General features: G+C 37.5%; 1 protein-coding gene across 7 annotated transcripts in view; it reads left to right on the top strand.

Moving 5' to 3' along the window:
• Window positions 1–13,582, top strand: part of RYR3 (ryanodine receptor 3) — a 750,252-nt gene that overhangs the window by 668,671 nt on the left and 67,999 nt on the right. For all 7 annotated transcript variants that reach the window (XM_072625274.1, XM_072625277.1, XM_072625272.1 and 4 more), the window contains exons 68-69: window positions 4,969–5,056; window positions 5,154–5,246. In XM_072625274.1, coding sequence (XP_072481375.1) covers window positions 4,969–5,056; window positions 5,154–5,246 — 181 coding nt within the window. The remainder of the gene's footprint in view (window positions 1–4,968; window positions 5,057–5,153; window positions 5,247–13,582) is intronic.

Here is a 13,582-nt window from a genome sequence, read left to right as displayed (position 1 = left end):
AACTTGGCAAGACTTGGAGTTAGGAAGACCAAATTCTGCCTGAGACCTTCACTAGCTGTGGACTGGGCAACTTATTTAATCTCTCTGTGTCTCCATTTCCTCATGTGTAAAATGGTGACGATAATAGGACCTACCTGATAGGGTTGTAAGGCTTGAATGGGATAATATATTAAATCACTTGGCAAACCTTAAAATGCTAAGTCAATACTTTTCACACTAGGTCAAACAAAACAGATCTAATCTCTTCCACAAAACAGCACTTCATATACCCAAAGGTAGCTATCAAACCCCCTCCAACTTCTCTTCTCCAAGCTTCTTTACCAAGTTCTTTCACCCCGTCTCTGTGTGGCATGAATTCTTCACCATCCTCGTCACCTTCCTGTGAATAACACTCCACTTTATCAACATCTTTTCTAAAACATGGTGCCCAGAGCAGAGCACAGTACACCAGGATCTGTGAACGTTTATTTTATTCAGTGTAAATAATAGAAGAAAGGGAAAGTAATTTCTCCTTTGAGATTGAATATGTATTTTTGATGAATAATCTGCATAATTCCTCAGATGCTCCCATAAGTCTGTGATCTCACTGATTTAGATATTCTCTAGTGATAACACATGACAGCTCACCTTTTTCTGCCCAGATACTTGGTGCAACCCTTGTCCGGATTAGGTGATGTGACATGCAGGAGGCCTCTGTCACTTTTTTCTCACCTCACAATCATACCAGTGGATCACTGGGCAGGTTGGGAGGCATTATTTCTTGATGTCGCCATATGACTAACCTATTCTTTTTAGATTATAAGCTTCTTTAATGTACTTAATTCCATTTCTTCTTTATGGTTTCTTATATGTTATTATTTGGAATTGAATTTCACATACCATTTGCCCATCTGCTAGGAATGATCCTCATTTTAAATTTGTGAAAGACTTTGGTATTTGGAGATCAGTCACATAGCAATACCAGTGAAACTTTGTTTTGTTTTAATGAGTCATATTTGTTCTTTGTAATTTTGCAGCATTCAGTTTTGATATGTGTGTGTGCGTGTGTGCGTGTGTGCGTGCATATGTGTGTGTGTGCGTGCACGTGTGTGTGTGTGGTTCTTTCCATTCTTTCCATTTTCATTGCTGTAGTCCTTATACATGCTGTATTCTTGGATTAGCTTACTTCATTCTATGTCAGTTCATGTGGATTTTTTTCATGCTTCTCTGAATTCATCGCAATGGTCATTTCTTACAGCAAAGCAGTATTCCAGTATATCCATGCGCTGCAGTTTCTTTAGGTGTTCCCCAACTAATGGCCATCTACATTATTTTCAATTGTTTGCTATAATGAAAAGTGCAGCTATAAACATTTTGGTGTATATAGAGATTTGTTTCTAATTAACAGCTTTCTTGGAGTATAAGCACAGCAATGAAATTTCTGGGGCAAAGAGTTTAGACATTTTAGTCTCTTTATTTGCATAATTCCTAATTATTTTCCAAAATGATTGCTTTCTAAAATTTTCAAAGCAGCAGCAACAACTGTGCACCAGTTTGATCCTATAACCCTTCAGATATTGACTGTTCCCATCTCTTGTTACCCTGCCACTTAACCAGGTGTGAGATGAAACCTCAGAGCTGTTTTGGTGTTCATTTCTCCTATTACTAGTCATGTGGAGCATCCTTTCATATGGTCATTAATAAATTTCAGTTCTTTTAAAAATTGTTCATATCTTCTGACCACTTATTTATTAAGAAATATATGTGTTCATTGTTGTGTTCATTGTTCATTTTAAATACCAAATCCTTATCAGAGAAATTTGGCAACAGATTTTTTTTTTCTATTCCACAACTACTCTTCTTATACTAGGTGCATTAATTTTGTCTAAGTAGAACTTTTCAGATTCATGTAATCATGTTTTATCTTTATTTGTAATTGTCTCTATCTCATATTTGTCCTACCTATAGTTATGAGAAGTGTATGATCTGCTTTTCTTATAATTTTATATAGTATGCTCTTTAATATTAATGTTATATCCATTTAGAATATATCTTGGAATATATTGTCAGGTATTGCTCTAAACCTAATTTCTGCCAAACTGCTTTCCAGTTTTCCCAGAACTCCCTCAAATAGGGAGTTCTTTCCTAAATAATTTTTTTTTTGGTTTATCAAACCCTGAGATGTTGAGTACTATTGTTTCTTATTCTTCCATTTCTAGTCTGTTCTATTGATCGTCCTCTCTTATGTTCCAAACAGTACCACATGGTTTTGATGAGCGCTGCTTTATGATATAGTTTGAAATAGACTTTCTAAGCATTTATGATGTAATCTAAGAAACTGACATCGAAAATTCTAATTTCACATCATGTCATTTCTTACTTAAGTATCTGATATAAAAGTAGTACTTCCCAAACCTTTTCCATGAATTTGTTCTGTGTTGATTCCATAATCAGACATTATCAAAGTATGGTACCACGCCCATTACTTATATAGGAGAGGCTTTGATACATAGGCATACTGGTGAAAAGTGTATTTTAAATAATCTCACAAGCTCAGAAATGTCTTCTGTGAAATACGCACTATAAATGGCCACATAGTAGTTCAAAGGTCTAGTCAGGGCAGGGGAACCTGCAACCTTGAGGCCACATGTGGCCTTCTCGTTCCTTAACAAATCCTTTTAGTAAGGTAATTTGTTCTGTGAAGCTTGGATTCAGACTCAGGGCCAGGAAGGTTTATAGGAGCTGGTACAAAGCAGAATGAGCGGAATAAGAAGAAAAACATATTTAGTGACCATAGTGGTTAAATAAAGACAATAGAAAGAAGCAAATTAACTTAAGACTAAAAGCAATGATTAATGTTTGTCCTGGACAACTGAGGATGAAACTCCACCCCCTCCGAGGAGAAGTTGGGGGCTCTTAGCACAAAACATTGTATGCAACCTCACTTGGGGTCAGTTAGTAAATTGGTTTTGCTAAATCGCTTAATTTAACAGGAGAGGGTTCAGTGCAGCTATTGGGATGTAAACTAAATGTTAAACTTACAAAAAAAAAAAAAGAATTGCAGCTCTGCACATATGAATCCCAGGAATCAGAGTTTTGTACTAGGAGGAGACCTCATAATTCATCTAGTCCTACACCTACCTGAAACATAAGTGTCCTTGAGCAGAACTATTCACATCAAACTTTTCACCAAGTCTCCAAATCAGTGATTTTAAGAACAGGTCATTTCTAAGGAAGAAGTCACATTCATTTGCTTACTTGTTCTTCTCAACGGTGTATTTGCACTTCCTACAGTTAGCATGCCTTTTATTTTCTCATTGTCAGAAAAAGATGCTGTGTTACGTAGTAGTTTGGGTTTTTTTTAAAGACTTTTTTTTAAGGAAGTCCTTCAACAAGATGTGATGTTTCAAAATTACATTGGTGCATTGCTACCCTAAATTATTGCACTATAGGAGATAATGGGACATATGTATCTATAATAAACCAACATATCCTAAATTTTTGCCATCCTTTCTCAAATTTGAGGAAATAAATACACTTTTATCAGGCTTTGCAAAAAGAAACGATTTGGTCAGATCATACATTCTGTCTTTAATATGGAAAATATAGTGACCATATTTATGACAATTGTAGCTTGGCCTAGCCCTAAAAAACAAATCAGGGCTTAGTTCTATCCTGTGTTTATTTAAAATTTTTTTTTCAGAAATCAGGTTTTACTCAGTGACCCAGGTTTGCCTTGACAGACTGTCTGTGTGAATTAAAGACATGCCACTTTTTGCTTTTAGCCTAGCATTTCTTCTTCAAATATATATATATATATATATATATGCATGTGTGTTTATGTACACATGTGCCTTGTATGTGTATATATGTATGTATGTGTGTGAATATATATATAATATATGCATATATCCTCCCACCCCCAAAATACTCCTGAAGACAGAATGATATGTATGGTGTATTCAATTTAGGGCTTTCAAAAATATCTTGCCTTAAATGTGTGCATATCCCTAAATACATAAATTATGTATCACAACGTAGTGTGTGGGATACAGCAACCCTTACTCAAATTAAACTCAAAGGCTTCTCAAAGTAGAAGGCAAAAAGGAATTTATCACAATCTCATGAGAAGGGGCACCTCCCACGAAACCATGGGTGGTGTCAGCAAGGGAGTGCACCTGAGCAGAGCAGAGTACAGCATTATATAGTCCTAATGCAGGAGCCCACTAGCCTCCCTTCCCGTTGACTGGGAATCCACACATACAATCTAAGCACGGGAATCTACCCCAGAGACAAAGAACATGCTCACCAGTGAGAGGTTTTGTTACCAAATATGGAACTTAAGAGAAGAATGCTGATGTGGCCTGACCGGAACTTTGGTGGTTCTTCCCCATCCTGGAGCATTTTATTTGCCTAAGGGGGATACTTAGTTATTTTAGCTTTGGCAGGAAGGGTAGGGGTTTTGGGGAATTCATGCCTGAAGGGTCTTCACTTAACCTGATTTCACTCAATAGGAATAAATTTGATCAGATTCTTCTTAATGTAGAATATGCTAACATAAAGGGATCTTACAGCTAGCTTAGTTTAACCCTCGAATTTTAAAAATGAGCATGCTGAGACCTAGAAATGTGAAGTGACTTGCCTAACACCATCCAACTGCTTTTCCTAGTGGTAAAGCCAAGGTCTCCTGACCTGGGTCCAGAGCTTATTCCTCCATAGCTCCCTTCACATTATCATCATTAGTGTGACTATTCAGTGAAGCGCAAAATGTAGAACAGCGTCATGCCAAACAGAGTATTTAAATCTTTGCCCTTTGAATAAAGCAAAGAATATTAGTTTCTTCCTAATAGTTTTCATTTCATTTTACAGCTTTGATATTTGTAGGGGTTATTGGTTGTAAATGGTGAGAATAGTAGTTCGTAATTTAGATATCTTGAAATGGAGTATTTGATTATTTATATAATGTAATTTTTTCATTCTTTGCCCTAGATCTAACTGGCTAAAAAATCCAGATGCTGATTCTGATGAGCTCTTCCGAATGGTGGCTGAAGTTTTTATTCTTTGGTGTAAATCCCATGTAAGCTGCCTCCTCATTCCCTTCCTTCTCAAAAAAGCCCTGTTTCCTGGAAACTTTGCAGTAATGTTTGTTTTATTTTTACCTTGTCTAACCCTAGAACTTCAAGCGGGAAGAGCAAAATTTTGTGATTCAGAATGAAATTAACAATCTGGCGTTTTTAACTGGAGACAGCAAAAGCAAGATGTCCAAAGTAAGTCAGTCGACGTCATTTTCAAGGAGCGTTCAACCTCAGGGCTCAGTCATCATTTAGATCTCTGATATTTTTCTGAGGTTAATTCTACATTCAGGCAAATTTTCTGTAGATAGGCCGAGCAGCAACCAAAGAATCTATTGTTATTTCCTGAAAATTATTCAGAACAAAATATTTGTGCCTAAATACATACATACAGTCATCCTATTTTATGAGTAAAGTGTTGCTGTCTATATTGAAAAAGAGACAATGAAATTTTAGGATTTGCATAATATATTTTAAAGGTTTCTTGCTTAAAAGATTTGTCTTAAAAGCCATAACTTAAGTTTTTAAAACAGAGCTACCTACTATATAGCAAAAATGCAAACACATATGTACATACTGTCAACTCTTGATTACCTGTGAGGGAATAGACTCCAAATGGAAAATGAAGATTATTGATATTACATGCTTTACTTTACATACTTGCTTAAATGACACCTGGGGCATCTCCTGTCATCAGTGCCCAGTTTTGTTGGCATCTCAGAACCCTCATTTTTTCATGCAAAGAAGCCTCAGAAGATGAAATGCTTCCTCTGCTCCTTGGAAAGTTGGAAAAGGGCTAGCCTTATGATTATGAAAGAGGCTGACCTCTTCGCAACAGTAGGGAATGTTAAGAAGGACTTAGGAGGGACATGAAGTGGAAATAAGCTTTCTAGCTCTTCCTACATCAGGTCTTCAGACTGTAGTTTCATTTTGTTTGACGTGAATTCCTAAATCACTAAATATACCTATGTCCAAATGTAAGTACAAAACGAAAGACAACTCTAAATGACTTGTGTATCCTTTGCTGCTGTGTATTAATTGGGCCTCTGCTTCCTTTCATAAATGAGAATTGAGAGTTGACTGTATTTATAAAAGTATGTGTAATACATAATACCTGGTAGTGCATGTAACTGTCTATATATCACTCAGTCTAGATAAGGGTGCTACATATTGAAAAATATGCTGATGAATTTTGCATGAGGCTCCCCTAGTAAGTTAAAATCACTACTGCACAGTCATTGATTTATAAGTGAGTCATGATAATGCATTTGTTTTATTTAAAATTCTAAGCAAGTGCTAGAATTCCACCAAAAGGATCACTCAAGACTATAAAACTGAAAATTACAGTTAGTTTTGGATCTGAACTTAGTGTAGGAAGCAACAGATTCAGTGTAACATTCATGCGTTTTCTTTGGGAAATCAGAAATGACGTGTGATTTTTGTACCTACTGTAGTTTAAGTCAAAATTTGCAGAACAGATAAACTGGGGGCAGAAGAGCTATTCACATGATAAGAGGCTTCTTTATGTTAAAATAATTCCATTTTTATGTGTTCCCCTTTTATAGGTGTTCTTAAAGAAATTTAAAAATTATTTCATCTTGTTATTAACACATTTCTTGCTAAGGTGAAGCACAGGTGCAGTAAGGGTTATATCCTCTCCTGGGTCCCTATTACCAAATTCTGACCTGATGTCAACTGTTGGGCTCACCCTTAGGTTATTGCCTTGGACTCTAGTTCCCAGTGACAAAGTTTTATTTTGAATTGACCCATAGCCCCCAACTCACCTGGACACTTTCTCTTCCTCCCACAGTCACTTCAGCATAGCCAATCAGTTAGCCTTTCCTTGGGCCTTTGACTGTCTTCCCAGCTTTTTCCTAAATAGGTCAACACTCATGGTTAGACCCTGGATTTCCCCTTTCTGAGGAGAGGCAACCTAACTTCCTTGGGTTGGTGATTGTTGATCAAATTAGGTGAAACTGCATAGTGACATTGCAAAATTAACCCACAAACCCGATATACTTCTTTAGTGTGACTACTTTTATTTAAGAAGATGAAGCATATACAATATTAAACAAAGGATAGACATATTCCATTCAACAAACAGTTATTAAGTACCTGTTGTGTGCAGCACACTATACTAGGAACCAGAAATAAAAAGACAGAATCCTTGTGGATACTTTGTTATTGTTACTGTAACTCCTTTATAACCCAGCATTTAGAAACTTGCTTATGAATGCATACTTTCCAAAAAAGAATGAAAGTACTCCGTTTCCTTTTGAGAAGTCTCTAGTTGTAATATAAGAATACAGGGCCATATCATTGCATTTGCATTTTCATTTACATAATTTGCAAATCTTTTCTATGTGGATCAGGCAACTGTGGTACCATGTCTTTGTATGTTACAGTGTCATCACATACTATAAAGCATTTCTTGGATGTTAACTAATATTCACCATATTCCTCAAGATAAAATCTTTCTTATTACTCCTTTGAGAGTTGAGAGGCAATGTGATTTCAGAAATGAGGCAAAAGACTGAGAATCATAGGCAGGTGGGTGACAAATTGGATAGAGTGCTGATGCTAGAGTGAGGACAACCTGAGTTCAAATCTGACCTCAGACACTTACTAGTTGCATGAACCTGGACAAACCAATTCACCTGTCTACCTCAGTCTCTTCATCTTTAAAATGGGAATAATAATAGCATCTCCCAGAGAGGTTGTGAGGATAAAATAATGTTATGTTTGTAAAGTTCTTTACAAACTTTAAAATGCTATGTGAATGGTAACTATTATTATTAGTTATGATGTCAGAAGACCTTGTTTCTGTCCATAGTTGAGCTTTTTATTCGCTTGCTGTGTGAACAGGGACCAATCATTATATTCTGCTGTATCTTAATTTTCCCTCTAGTAAAATGAAGGTTAGTCTACTACCTTGCTCTCTATATAAAGTTCATCAAAATGTTGTGCTTTAAATTCAGGCTACTAGAGTTAGCTTTCTGAGGACAGGTGGGCATTGTATAGAGCAGGGGTGGGGGAAATCTGTGGCCTTGAGACCACGTGTCCCTCTAGATCCTCAAGTGTAGCCCTTTGACTTAATCCAAACATCACAGAACAAGTCCCCTTAATAAAAAGATGTGTTGTGTAAAACTTGGATTCAGTCAAAAGACCATACCCAAGGACCTAGAAGACCACAAGTGACCTCAAGACTACAGGTTCCCACCTCTGGTATAGATACAAAGGATTATTATAGTGGAAGAAACTTAGCTAACCAGAGGCTAAACATTTCTATCTATCCTGTATCTATATTATATCTATAGTATTTAACACTAATCACTAAAGTAGGGATGCATTTATTTTAGCATATGGTGTCTCAATCAGGGCTCAGCTAGTTTCAGCTAAAAATATCCCAATTTAGAGGCCTTATTGCCAGATTAAAATCAAAAGGTCACACTCAGCTCAGGGCAACACATGACTTCTATGAGATAGCTTCCTTTTAATAAGCATACTTCATTGGAAGTAATGTGGCAAAGTAAGTAAACCTAGATTCATATACTTCCTGTGATATTTAAGTAGCTGTGTGACCATGGACAAATGACGTATCTTCTCCAAGCCTCGGTTTTCTCATCTGTAAAAATGGGGATTTTTCTCTCACTGAGCTTTTGTGAGGCTCAAATAACAAGGCTTTGCAAACTACCAAGATGCTGTGTGAATGTCAGTTATTGTTGTTATTACTTTCAGGCTTTCCATAGATAATTCTAATCTGGGAAAGCGTGTAGGGGTAGGAAGTGGTATTATTAATTAACATCGGTTGATTCCCTAGTAGGCCCCCTCTGCCTGAGATAAGATTTCCCCTTTCTATCTTGGCCAACAAGGTTCGTGGCCTCTCCTCTTGTGCTTGCTTACTCCTCCTTGAATCCTGGTGCAGTATGTATCACAAATACTTCTGCACATTCTGGTCTGTGTCAAGGTATGTGGACATGAATGCTGCATGCTCATCTCTACCCCATATGTGATTACATCAACATAAAGAGAGTTGAAATAAAGAAAATATACCGTGAGCAAGGCTATTCAAATCAGATTCACTTACGCTGGGTTCCAAGGCTGTATTGTTTCCTGGAAATTGAGAAATCATTTTATAGAACGCTCGTTGTATATTTTGTTTACATTACATTAGTGTGCTAATATATGTTAAGCTAAATATACCTAAAGCTGAGCAAGTGTTTCTTTGTTTTTAATTTATTTTTTTTCTGGAAAAATGGCAGCAGCTTCCTCGGAGGGGAATGGTAAGTTAGAAAATGTTCAGCTCAAGATGTATTAGTTTCTTCACCAGATTTAAAAGAGCAGGTTAGTAATAGAAAATATGTAGGGAGTATCATATTATCTAACCTTGGATCATTAATAAAAATTATTGGAAAATCTCTGAAAGTGTTTTTGGTGCAGGTGTCCATTAATATTTTAAGAAGCAAATACACTATTACATTTACTGTTTCTCATTCATATATGCACATACATAAGAAGACGCCCCTGAACACAGCATGTACCTTGATGGCCAAAATTGTGTTGTTTTTCCTCTCACCAAATGAAAATATAAACAGCCACCAATTCGTGAACAGGTTGTATTACACAAGTTTTGTTTATGTCAGTTGTTTAGAATTCAGGATGCACTTTACCATAGAATGACTTTTTTTATGCCTGTTAAATATGCAAACCAAGTGATAAACACCTGTTTAATCCCTAATATAACGGAAATATAGGACTATCCTAATTGTTCAGAATGGAGCTTCATGAAATAGTGGACAGGACTTATTTATTAAGTCTAAGTTGATGGAGTTCCATACACTAATGAAATAATAAATAGTCCATATATACATATGCTAAAAATATTATGAAACTTGCACACCATAGGTCAAAGGTTGTGGGAAAAGCTTCCAAAGATCAACTTGCAATGCTTCTTATGGTGAAATCATGAATTACTTGTCTTCGTTTCTTCCCATCTCCATGGCAGTGAAAACAAGAATTCTTTTAGTTCTAAGCTAGTAGAGTTTCTGTTGTTTGGGGCAGAAGCTTACATAGGATAGGAGGTAGAGATGAAGGGAGATGGGAAATGAGAGGCAGGGACTTGAGGGGACTATGTGAAGGACGCATGTAAGTAAATAAGTAAGGGTCTGCTTATAGACCACATTTATGCAGAGGAAAGATACAATTATATAAAGCTGTGCCATACCTACACTTTTAATGTGCTATCTTCTTCAGTAATTACTATGTTAATTGTTACCTGAGAAGCCATTGCAGTCTCTGAAAACACGTTATTGCTCTTTGGGAATGTTAACTGTGGGAGTTAAGTGACATGGGAGTGTTGTTTTGAAAATCCATATTTTTTCTGATTAGACAGTAGAAGTTTCTAATCAACTTTTATTGGAGTTTTAACATTGGTAGGTTCAGTTCAACAAGCATGGGCTAGGTCTACTATGCTCAGCGATCAGGAAGATTCAATAATATGTAAGACATGCTCTCAAGGATCTTACAGCCTAGTTGAGGAAATAAGATGAAAATAACTGTAATACAAAGGGGAATGTTATAAATGCACAGAAGAGGAACAAAATGACATTTGAAGTTTATTATGGAAATTACACAAGATATTGCAACCCAGATCATAAGGACCAATAGTAATAAAATCTATCACTGAGTTAGTTAGTTAACAGCAGCAAGAAGAAGAAATTAATGTTGTGCCTTAACTTGAGATAGACTTAAAAGTCTATGAGACAATATTTTGAAAATGAGAATGATATTCCAAGAAACTGTAACATGTGCCTTAGTTCCCAGTAATGAAGGTGGGGTGAGGAAAAGGGGAAATTGAAGTTGGGGTTACTAATCTGGGGATGACGAGTCCAGAAGACAGGATTGAAGGGGAGAAAGAAAAAGGAGAAGCAGTTTTCTTTCTTATTTAGTTGAGGGTAAGATTTTAGATTTCATGAGCTTGTGATAGAAGCTAATGAATCAACTGCTAACCAGACCCAGAATGTCAGACTCTCTGGAATAGTGACCACTGAACTCAGCTCACTTTAATGGTAGATTGTTGAGTTTGAATGTTTTTTTCTACTCAATGAAAAAATGCAACCTCATTAACTCTACATCTTAACTGTCCACCTGGTTATCACACCACGTACCATTTATTTCAAAGTACCATTGATTTTCCATTCCGTTGATCAAGAAACTGTGATTATTATGTAGTACATCGTAGCGTGGCCCCCACCTTAACTGACTCTTCTCCTGTTGTTTCTTTTTTCTTTTCACACAGGCCATGCAAGTAAAGGTACAGGTCAAACGCATGCATGATGTGTCTTTTCTGTCCCAGTAATAGAGGTGCCAGATTCTGGCTGCCCTCTGCATTGTGATTGCCATGTGGGTGATATGGCGTGGATTTTCCCCACCTGGATCAGTGAACATGGTTGCTCTTCCATAGAATTAATGAATTTAGGTTCTTGGTTGGGGGGTACCATTTTGACCTTACTCTCGTCTACTTGGAAGAGGTGGTCAGGATATTACCCAGCAGTGCCTTTTAGGAACAATTCTGGCAAAGATGGGGACATGGAGGCTCATCAGCCTGGGCCATCATTTAGTTTTATCACTCTCATGTTGAAGATTCCACTGTTTTCCATAGGTAGTCCTTGGCTTTTCATACCCACTAGAAAAGTCCTGGTTATTGTCCTTTTTCTAGGAAACTCTAAGGTGATTCTTATGAAAATCAGTGTTCTCCATTAACATTTCCCCCAGGGTCCACTTAAGCATTTGAAATAGGACAGCCAGGGAAGTTGGATTTGGGTGGTGGTGGAGGTGGTGCTAGTGGTGGTTATATAACTTATAAGGTCTCTTCTGGAGCAATTTTCAGGTTAAAGGTGGTGTCTTTTACTCTCTCTCCATATATTCCTTCCAGCTCTCAGACCTCTCTACGTAGGGGCTGTGCAGAGAAAGACGTTCTGAACTGGGGCTAGGTTTACTGTAACCCTAGACAAATAAAAAAATGGCCCAAACACTACTTTGGAGGACAGTGGTTTTTACTTTTTGCTGTGTTCTGGGGAACTCAGTATTTGGTTACCCTCCTCTTGTTGCCCCAGGCACTTATTTCCTTCCTTCCCTCTTAATTGGTTCCCCCTCCCACTTAGCCCTTGTTTCTTATGGAACCTTGAGTGTTGAGTGCCCTCAATAGGACTGAAAATACTAACAGTGTGTGGATACTCAGGCCCCAGTGACTCTGGTGATTTCTGTACTTGTAACCACCTGTAGATACATCAGACCACAGAGAACACTTCTTGCAACTTCAGTGTCCTATTTTATAAGTATCAGTTGCCCCAGAAATATGTATTCTCTGGCACATGGTCTCAAACAATTAGAATCCTTGCAACAGACTAGGAGGTTGGGAGTGGAAGGGTTTTACCCAGCATCAAAGGTAAAATGGGAATTGTTTAACCTTCCTGATAGAAGGGGAATGACAAGTTTTAAAAAAAAATGAGATCTGAATTTCTGAGTACCTCCTTCTACCATAATTAAATTGAACTGTACTCTTTGGTAGAAGGAATAAGGTCAGTCAAAGCTCTCTTCTAGCCACTTACATCCTCATAAAGTCTGTCTCCTGTTAAAAAAAGAAGCCTGCTTTACCCTAAGACTCAGTGTCACAAAATGTGGGGAAACCATCTTGTCTGTCAGTCCACACGGCAGTGTTTGGGCCTTTGCTGGTGTTTTGTTGTAAACCATAGTGCTGTTACCATTTCATTGCCCTCAACATTTCCATGGGCATTTCTGAAAGCAAAGCTTTGGTGGACACAAATTTCTTCTTCATCATCCCTAAATCATCCTACCCTCTCTTCACCACCTGCCTTCCTTCTACCTACCAAACCTCCCCCCTACCTGAGGCAGAGAGGGAGGGAAAGAGAAAGAGAGAGACAGAGAGAGACAGAGACAGAGAGAGAGAGGGAGAGACAGAGAGAGAGAGCCACATCTAGGGTTTTGTTCTTCCTGGTCAGCTAGCTCCTTATTTTCTCATCGAATCTAGAAGGAAAATGAGCCCCATTTATCACTTGTACCCATTTAGTATCATGCAGAGTGAGTTCTCCATCGACCAAGTGCTATGTGATTTACTACCAGCTACACGCTGCTCAGAAATTTAGATGCCTCTCTTAAATCCTCTACTATCTTTGAAAGGAAAAAGAAAGGAAGAAGGAGAGGAGAATCAGTTGAACTGCAGACGTAGAAACATTTTTTTTCTTTTTGCTTAAGGTTCTCCCCTTCATTAGCATCTCCCCTCAATAGAGTTCCACCAAGGATTTTGCTTTTTTTCTAGGAAAGCTTTCACATTACCTCAGTGTGAAGATGGTTAAATTAGCTGCTGCTACTGGCTTCCTAGGATAGGAATGATACTTAAGTTGGACCACAGCAACTCTAGTCCCCCACCATACAGATCATCTTCAGTTTTGCTTAGGGAATTGGAATAGTCCTTTAAAATTTTTCTGTAAGCATAAAGGACACAATATCTT

Source organism: Notamacropus eugenii, chromosome 7 (assembly GCF_028372415.1).
Source record: "Notamacropus eugenii isolate mMacEug1 chromosome 7, mMacEug1.pri_v2, whole genome shotgun sequence".
NCBI classification, from domain to species: Eukaryota; Metazoa; Chordata; class Mammalia; order Diprotodontia; family Macropodidae; genus Notamacropus; species Notamacropus eugenii.
This window is presented reverse-complemented; position numbering and strand designations above follow the sequence as displayed.